The sequence below is a fragment of the Arachis hypogaea genome, chromosome 7 (assembly GCF_003086295.3).
Source record: "Arachis hypogaea cultivar Tifrunner chromosome 7, arahy.Tifrunner.gnm2.J5K5, whole genome shotgun sequence".
NCBI classification, from domain to species: domain Eukaryota; kingdom Viridiplantae; phylum Streptophyta; class Magnoliopsida; order Fabales; family Fabaceae; genus Arachis; species Arachis hypogaea.
Window position 1 is genome coordinate 71,903,236 of NC_092042.1, and position 9,888 is coordinate 71,913,123.

General features: G+C 33.2%; 1 protein-coding gene across 1 annotated transcript; it reads left to right on the forward strand.

Moving 5' to 3' along the window:
• The first annotated feature begins 5,613 nt into the window (after positions 1-5,613).
• On the forward strand, positions 5,614-9,082 carry LOC112703387 (uncharacterized). Its single transcript, XM_025754808.3, has 3 exons — positions 5,614-6,654; positions 7,318-7,563; positions 8,887-9,082. Exons 1-3 carry the CDS (start codon positions 5,914-5,916, stop codon positions 9,016-9,018), a joined length of 1,119 nt encoding a protein of 372 aa, XP_025610593.1. The 5' UTR covers positions 5,614-5,913; the 3' UTR covers positions 9,019-9,082.
• The last annotated feature ends 806 nt before the right edge of the window (positions 9,083-9,888 follow it).

Sequence of the window (9,888 nt, forward strand, 5' to 3'; positions counted from 1 at the left end):
GATGGAGGTGGAGCCGATCAGAAGTGAAGTGAGTTTGATAGTAATGAGACAGTGGGAGCGTGGAATTAGGTCTGGTGAGAGTCTAAGAGAGGAGCGGGAGAGCCAGAGAGCAGCATGGTAAGAGAGTTAGGTCACATTAAGATTTACTTTTTTTTTGGTCTACAACACACACCAACTCACACACCTACTTCTACTATTACTCTATTAGCATGGTTCTATATTCCTCCATGAGAATTTGAATCCGGTGCAACTTCAAGTGAGGCAAACAAAGTTGCCATATGATCCAGGTCTCGACTGCGGGTTTACTTTCTTAAACTATACTATTTATATGAGATGTGCGGATATGTAGATCTGCGGATATTACTGTCAAATCTGTAATCTAATCCTACCATAGTGTGAATCGGATCTGTTCTGATTCGATGGCTCTGCGATTCGGATATATCCACAAAATTCATATCAAATGTAGATAATTAATGCAAATATGCGGATATTATCCAATTTATATGTATTCCTACAAAATCTATAGAATTAGATAAATTACCTTTTTTGTCAACAAATGTTTGAAAAAAAAATCAATTATCATATTTATATTTAAAAATTTATTAAAGGGAACGAAGTTGGACTTATTGGAATTTTCGAGTAATAATTAGAAGTTAGAATTCATTCTCCTAATTTCTCTTATTAGTAGTTAAATAGGTAAAAATTTAAATATATATTTTTTAAATATTAAAAAATAAAACAAGAGGCTGCAGAGTGGAGTTGAAAGAATCATTCGTTCACATTTCATTCATTTACACTCGTAGGTTCAGATTTCAGTCTTATTTTAATTTAGCTTTTTTTTATTTTTATTTGTTCTAGTACTTTAGTTATCTACTTCTCTTATTGATTCCTTTATTTTGCCCATTTAGTTTATGAACTCTTGTGTTACTTTTAATTTCCTTTTCAATATAATTTTATGTTTCCATGTCTTTTTTATGTTTGCCTTGGTTTCTCTTATTGCTTTCTTGCTTGTGTTGGTTATAACTTTTATTAATTCTTGCATTTTATGATATTTCTCTTTATTGCATTCTATGTGTTTGATGAAATGTCTCTTTTAGTTGGGTTGGTAAATTTTTCTATTCTTGACTTGGGTTGGTAACTTGGGTGACCTTGAGTTGCTAATACCCAAGTGATTGATGGTTGATGTCTATTGACACTAGCATTCACTAATTTGATTAGTGAGTGGCTAGGACTTATGGATTGGGATTGATGAAATTCATTTGACCTTCCTTCAATTGTTAGAGAATGACTAAATGAAATTGATCTCTACAACTATCATATTGTGGTTAGTGACAAGGATAGAGATCCTTAACCATTAACGCTTGCCAAGACCTTTTTACCATTTGTGTTTTCCTTACTTTTTTGCTATTTACATTTCTTGTTTCTTATTTCAAAACCCAAAAAGAAGTACATCATAACCAATAATCAACACATTTCCCTGTAATTCCTTGAGAGATGATTCGAGGTTTGAATACTTCGCTTTATTTTTATTGGGATTTGTACTTGTGACAATCTAATTAAACGTTGATTGAGGTTTAATTGTTGGTTTAGATTTAACCAAGTTGTTTTTGAGAAATTCTTGTGTCATGGGCGTTGCTTGAGAACTCGCACTTCATTACCAGGCGTTACTAACGCCCAAGTGTGTGCTTGCCTTGGTTCATGTTGCATTACCAGCGCCATCTTGAAGGGCGCTTCAACAAGTGGGCGTTAGCAACACCTTGGGTAAGTATTCCATGCATGCTTCATTTGTTCCATTGCTTCACGTTGGCGCCGTTCTTGGAAGGCGCTTCATATGTTGGTGTTAGAAACATCTAGGCAACGCTTGCTTTTTTCTTCATTGCTTTACGTTGTCATATGTTCACACTCCATGCATGCTTCTCTTGCTTCGTTGATTGCCGTTAGTAACGCCTATTGGATGCATGCTTTATTCATTATTAATGCCTCATGCATCATATGGCTTTCATTGATTAGCGCATGCTTCCTATAGCTTCATTGATTGGCCTCATGCATGTATGCTTTGTTCATTATAGCTTCAGTAATCCGTGCATGCTTGCTTTGTTTATTGGTGTTAGTAACGCCCTTCCCTTGGCGTTAGTAACGCCTTCATGCATGTTTCCCTTGGCATTAGTAACGCCTTCATGCATGCCTCCTTTGTTCACATTGCCATTTGTTGCTTGTGGCTTGGTAATGCTTTAGTACACGCTTTAGGGGCCTTGCTTTCAAAAGCGTAGTCTAAGACTCTAAAGCGTATCCTAAACTTCAAAGCGTGTCCAAAATTTTTCTTTTTTTTTTTGTGCTTTTTGCTTCTTTTTTTTCTATCATTTTCTACAAAATTAATCAAATTAAAGTGATCAAAGTAATATACAACTTAAGCACCAAAACACTCCATAATTAAGCATTATGTATTGATTTCTTATATAAAAAAGCATAAAAAAACACAATATGATAGGCATTCATCGGCTATGAGAAAAAGAAATGCCGATATATTAGGAAGGAACTAAAAAGATTAGGGCGACGTGTGTTGAAGAAAGATGTATGTAGTTAATCTATACCTCATATAATTCTAGAAATTGTTGCTATCAGATCAAGACTTTTGTAAACAAACATACATTTTTGTTCTAATTTGGTCGACCGCAATTGAGTTGCGAGTAAGCTGGTTAAGGTGTTAGAAACTTGGACTGACTTGACACTAAAAGAGGTTAAGGTGTACATGTGTCAAGATTATAATGTGCAATTTCATTATAAGATAATTACAAGAACTTTGGAGACTACAAGAAAACAAGTAATTGAAAAAGAGGGAGAATAATATAGTAAAATACAAGACTACTCGAGTGAACTATTAAGGAGCAATCCAAGTTCCACTGCAATTATGTGGATCATATCTCAACCAGAGGGTCAGTCACTATTTGATAGGCTTTACATTTCTCTTGAGACTTGTAAACTTGGGTTCAAGGCTGGTTGAAGGTGATTGATTGGCCTTGATGTGAACCATGCCTTGATGGATGTTTTCTACCATTGTGTAACCTTGTTAATTATAGACAAAAATAATTCTAGTGAATGACACTAGTACAGCAAAGGTGGCTTTTATTGTGAACTTTTGTGAATTATTAAATTTTTTTCCTTCAGTTGAATCTATATGTTATATTTAAATTTTTATTTTTATGCAAAGACAAAAAAGAATAAGAATATATAAGATGCCAAAAGTAAGAGTCTCGCTCAACTTAGAGCATGTTAAAGATATTGATTTATCTCAATCTGCACCTTAGAATGATGAATCTGTGAATATAGGATTGATATTTATTGACCATAATTTACTTATTTTTAGTGTTGAAATAGTTATCTATGTTGTGTAGACTACTCAGCAAATACTCTCACCTCCTGGTGGGCTCAAAATGAAGCAACTCATTATTGTGAGGTCTCCAATACCACCAACTTAAAACTCTCCAGAGTTACTTGGAGTAACCAGCTCAGCGACATCCATAAGCATGTTTACTTTCATATTAACACCTAGTTTTAGATCTCTAACTAACACGTGAGGAGATTTATTAGCGGACAATAAATACCAAGTGAAGAATTATATGTATTTTGTTGATTTATAAGTGAAGAATCATATGTATTTTTTGAACTCAATTATCTTTTGTTTCATTAATAGTTATAAGCTTATGAGCCGATATATAAGTTAAAAAAATCAGCATGTTAGAGTCATATGTATTTTGATATTGCACAAACAATCTCTTACTTTTTACTAGGTTAATTATATTAGATTATGTAACTTTATTGGATTGTGCTTATAATTTCATTGCTACTATCTTATGACACGTATGAAAGACCTATTGTAAGAATTTTTTCAGATTAATAAAACATATATTTTAGATTTAACTTATAATTATTTTGTACCCAGATCTTTACATATTCATCCATCAAAAGATGTGATTATATATTTATAGTATAGTCCAATTTCTTTAAATACAATATAATTTTATATTAAGGTGATAGTGAATTCATTATCATAGAATATAATCTTACATGGGTTTAGTTATATCTCAAAAATATTACACTGCAGCATAATTACCACAACAAACTAAAAATAAGGTTATGTCACCTACTTGGGGGCATACCTAAAGGCGAATGTAATTAGGATACTAATTATATCTAAAATTATAAGCCTAAAATATTTGTTATCATCTACTACTTTGAGATTTGATTTGTTTCTAAATTTTTAAATTTAATTTCATGTCTAACTCCTTCACTTTATATTCTAACTCCTATAATCTCTTTTCTATTAAAATAGTATTCTTAAAAATAATGTCTTCATTAGTATTTTCTTTAACTAATACATTTAATCACTTGAAGTACTTATAATATAGAACTAGTGTCTGAAAATTAAAAATTTTAATTGTAAAAATACAAAAAATTATGTAAATTTTTCAAAATTAAAAAATATACAAAAAAATTAACTTCATACAAAAATTATTTCTATTGTAATTAGGGCATCTTATAAAGAACCTATTTGAGTTAAGTCTTTTATAAAATTGGAAGAGAATCACATAAGTGCCACAATAATATCTTGAAGATATAATTTTTTTTTATTGCCTAACATTCTCAGAAAAAAAAAATAGTACAGCTCCTATTGTCTCTACCAACACTTTAATTACACAGAGTGCAACTCGTAGTTTCTGAAAAATGATCTCTATGACTCAAGGTGTTAATAGTAATACCGTTAGGGTTGAGTATAAGGAGAAAGAGGCATCTAAGGTTCAACAATGGGCTGCTGATGGTCTTCTCCTTTAAAGAGACAAAGTTGTATTTTTAAAGAATTATCAAAGGTCGGATTGGATATGCTATTAATATATTAAGTTTGGATAAACAACTTAATTAAATTCTTTTGAAAAAAAAGAGTTTAAAATATAAAAATTTATATTAAAAACAACTTACAAATAAATTATTTTTTATTTGAATTTTTATGATAAAAGTACCTCTATTAAAGTTGTTTTAATAAATAGAAGTGATAAAATAATTTTTGAGTAGGAGAGAAATAATTTTTTTTTTTAAAAAAACTCTTGATCAACTTTTTGCAAAATTAAAAATATATTTAAAAAATATACTAAACAACATTAATATAATTTTTTATAAATTAAAAGCCTAAAATATTAGTTTTTAAAATTTTTCAAACAGATTCTAAATCTAAAGTAACACTTAACACATACATCAAAATCTTAATGTACCATGTATTTATATTCCGTTAATGTTAGAGATATATTATTGACAAAGAATTAATTTATTCCACATGATTAAATATTAGTTGAGATTGATTATTTTGAGTGAAAAAAATAACTTTCTTAAAAAATAAAATACTTTTATTTAATTTAAAACTAATTTAAGCACGTTTTAAAAAAAATATTTATATTAAAAAAATAAATTATTTATTTTTTAAAACTAATAATATCTTATTTTAAAAAAATAAAAAAATATTTTTAATATTTAAATTTTTTTTAAAAAAATTATTTAAATATCAAATAATTTTTGTCTGTTAAAAATGGTTGTTTGAAAAGATTTTTAATTTATACTCTGACATTTTTTTTAAAACATTTTTTTCAAGAGCGAATCCAAACCCAAAAGACGGAAAAACTTTTCTGTTTAATAATTAATAGGAGCCTCGGCCCTCCAGGTTCTTCGAAAACATTGTCACGATCATGATGGGTATTCGCTCAAGAATTAAGATTATCCAAACAAACACACATTGTCAGTGAAAGCACCGAACCGCAATCAAAGCTCACCGGCGGAAAAGAGAAGACTTTGAAGTTGAGAAGACTCTCATTCGGCTGCCACTGCCGCTTGTGGTTCGTCTGCTTTTCTGTGCTTGTCCATCTTCAAATGAAGCTAGCCTTAAGCACTGTGTATTGCCCCCATAGATTCTCAAATTTGTTTAGACCTTCTGTTTTCACCGCCTTGTGGAGTCCAATTTGTTCTTCAGAGCTATCATCATATTCTCCCACTTATGTGAAACCCCAATTTCATGTTCCACTCTTTCTGAGGCCACCAATTTACTCAGCCAAGTTATGTGACCTCAGAAAATGGCGTGATTGGGCCGAAGGCGTCGCTTCTTCAATTGGTTCGTCTTTTGTTCAGTCAGATAATGGCCCAGACTCGAGCATTCTTTGCAGGGAGCTCAAGTGGCTCATTGAGGATGTTGTTGAAGACCATTCACAGTTTCCACAAACGGGTTTGGAGAACGGCGATGACGATGATATGAGGGTGAAAATGAGGGCTAATTTAGAGGAACTTTATGGTCTATGGAAGCAGAGGATTACTGAGAGGAGACCCTTTCAGTACATAGTTGGATGTGAGCATTGGAGGGACCTTGTTTTGAGTGTCCAAGAAGGGGTCTTGATTCCGAGACCGGAGACCGAACTAATTGTTGATTTTGTGTGTGATGTGGTGTCAAACAATGAGGACTTGAAAAGAGGGATGTGGGCTGATTTGGGTACAGGAAGTGGCGCCCTTGCCATTGGTATTGGTAGGGTTCTTGAAAATGCAGGGAGGGTTATTGCCACTGATTTAAGCCCTGTGGCAGTTTCTGTTGCTGGTTACAATGTGCAGAGGTATTGCTTAAAGGTTAGCGATTATAGCTTTGACAACCCATGATTTAAGTTTTCTTTTTTTTTTAATTTATTGCTTTTAAGCCAAGATTGTAAGAGATTTCAAGATGACTTAAATTCCTTTTGGTGGCTCTCTGCATCCAGGTTTAAGTTTTGTGCATTTTTTTTGGTATGGTCAAAACTCAAAACTCAATATTGAATAAGATGCAAGGCCATGGAAACTCAGGATTACTGAAGATGCCTTATAGGTTTGAATGCCTTTATATCCAGTACATCTCGTTATGCAAGAGCTCTTTTTTGGGCTCGTGGTGCAGGCAATGCACAAATTCATCATAACTTATGCTGAAACTTCCAATTAATTTTTAGAGAATGGGAGAAATAAGGATTATACATTAAGCAGCTTGACGATAATTCCTTTGATACCATGTTATGAACCAACTTTCCGAAGAAACTTAAGCTGTTGGATCGTGGCATACAAATGGTTGTCTCTAGCTGTTATTATTAAAAGTTGTTCATTCGATTGCAGAAAAGCAAAATAATTCAAAATTGTTTTTCAAATGATTGTGATTGATCATTTGTTTCCCATCTTCTTTCAGAATATGTTTTCTCTGCAGACCTTTATTGCTTCCCTTTAGATTGTTTTCGGTCACCGTATGAACCAATTCGTTATCCACTACAGGAAAAAATTGAAATAAAGGAAGGATCTTGGTTTGAACCGTTGAAGGATATGGAAGGAAGGCTTGCGGGTCTTGTAAGCAACCCACCATATATTCCGAGTAAAGACATCTCTGGCCTCCAAGCTGAAGTTGGTAGGCATGAACCGAGAGTTGCATTGGATGGAGGTATTGATGGTATGGATGCTCTTTTCCATCTTTGTGATGGTGCTGCTTTGTTCTTGAAGCCTGGTGGATTTTTTGCCTTCGAGGTATGGTGGACATTTTTGCCCCCCTAGAAATTCGAATTCTTTTGTTTCTTCTTGTGCTTTTGCTTCCGCATAAATAAAATAATAAAAAGGTATCCATAACCATAACTATAACCAATAATTAGATGAGAATTTGGTGAGCAGTTGGTGGATGGAATTTGTGAAGGCTAGCAGTAAACCTGTTTGTGCGTCTGTTTGACTGTTCACCATTGCATAGATACATCAATAGAATTCTTCTTTACAGGATGCCTAAAGGTTTTGATCATGCAATTCTCTGCAATATGCGCCATTGTTTACTAAACTATTTTTACCTAAATAGCATCATCAAACTTGAGGTCTAGAACTCGAGTAAAATTTCTTAAGAGTAATTTGTACCAGTAGATAACATGGATCACAGGGCTTCCAGTTCTGCTAATATTTTTCTAATAAAATTCCTAGTATTATTATTCCATTTTGGGTGCCTACGTTACACCCTTTGGGTGCAGTCCTTCCCTAGACCCTGCATAACACGGATGCTTGCACACTGAGCTGCCCTTTTGTATTTTATTTTTATTCTATTTTAATTTATACATTGCAGTAAATCTGGTGCCTTCTTAGTATCCGGTTAGAGTCAAGGTCTTAATAGTAATTGGCAATTCTGTGAGACTGAGGCATGCAAGGCATGAGTGAAGGGTTGTGTAACTGAATTTGCCTAGCTGACAAGTTTTAGGGAGGGAAGAGTTTTGGCTTCTCAAACTGCCATACCCATTTATTTTATGATTTCAGCATTAATTCCAATGTTCTTTATAGTTTTGTTCTTCCTAGTTTGATTATTATCCATGAGTACCAGTTTAGTTTGCACATCTCTTGCAAAATTAAAGATTCTCTTTCATCATATCAATATATAATCAGAAATGGACAAATGTGGCAAGTCCCTTGGTGGGTTAACTAGTGGTCTCGGGTTCAAATATTGTGAATGGAAAAAGACCTTCTCTGGGAGACCTCAACCCTCATTCATGAGACTCCAATTAGGTTGGGTCGGTTAGTCGGTTCTTGGTAATAAGACTCGAATGCTGGTGGTTCAACACACACACACACACACACACGTGTTTATGTGTAGTGGGTCATATTACAATCAGCTTTCTTTAGTATCTTTGAATGGATAGGATTATAGGAATGCTAGAATTTTCAAGTGGACTTGTTTATCTTTAGAGAACATTTGGGATATAGTGTTTGCTTTCCTAAACTTTGTGTTGTATTTGGCAAAGGGCCGTTATGTAAATGTCTTGGGATCCTATGTGACTTTGTGTTGCTTCTGACTGTTTCTACAACAATTTGTGTCTGCAGACAAATGGTGAGCAGCAGTGTAGGACTCTTGTTGAATATATGGAAAACAATAGAGGTGGAAGCTTACACAATTTTGAAATACGTTCTGATTTTGCTGGCATTCAACGATTTGTAATTGGATTCCATAAATAGACAACTTTTGAGTTACAAAGTACATGGTTATTTATATTTATTTTGGCTCAATGGTTCCTCCCAATTGTTGCAAGAAGTATAACACGTTATGCTTTATATTTGTGATGGTTATGCTTTAGATTTGTGGTGGTTTCCACTTTTCTCTGAGTTTTTGTTAACCCATGGAGCAACAAGGAGAAGCGCCAAATCACCAAATGGTACATGTATAATTACTTAACACCTAGGATGTAAAACAGAGGTGGCGAGGTGTTATGACATCTAATATATATATATATATATATATATATATATATATATATATATATATATATATATATATAATAATAGAAAGAATACAGTATACGAGGAATCTTGAAAAACGGGTAAAGCAAAATCTGCGAAATGAAAAGCGCAACACTTAGAAAAGAGGTTACTTGCGTACGAAAAAAGCTATGGTTCACTAACATATATATATATATATATATATAAGAGTAGAGAAAGAGTACAAAATAACAAGCTCCTAACTCACCTGCGAAGCTAAGGCAGGTCGGAGAATATATATATATAGTTATAAAGCTTAAAGTACTAAACAGCAACCTTAAAGAGGGGTGATCTTCTAAGGGTTATTCATCCTAACATAAACTTAACGTAACCACTAATTGTTTCACCTTTCCTCCGTTCCTCCATCTCCAATAATCCGCATAGACAAACAAACAGACAAAGCAAGCACAGGTAGAAAACAAGTAGTTCAAGTAGCAATTACAACAGTTAGCAGAATATAATCAATTAGGCATTCCCAATTAATGCATAGCAAACAAAGCACACATATGTATATGATGAATGTCTATCATACTGGCCGTGAGCTCACGTGTCGGTTACTTTTCCAGAACC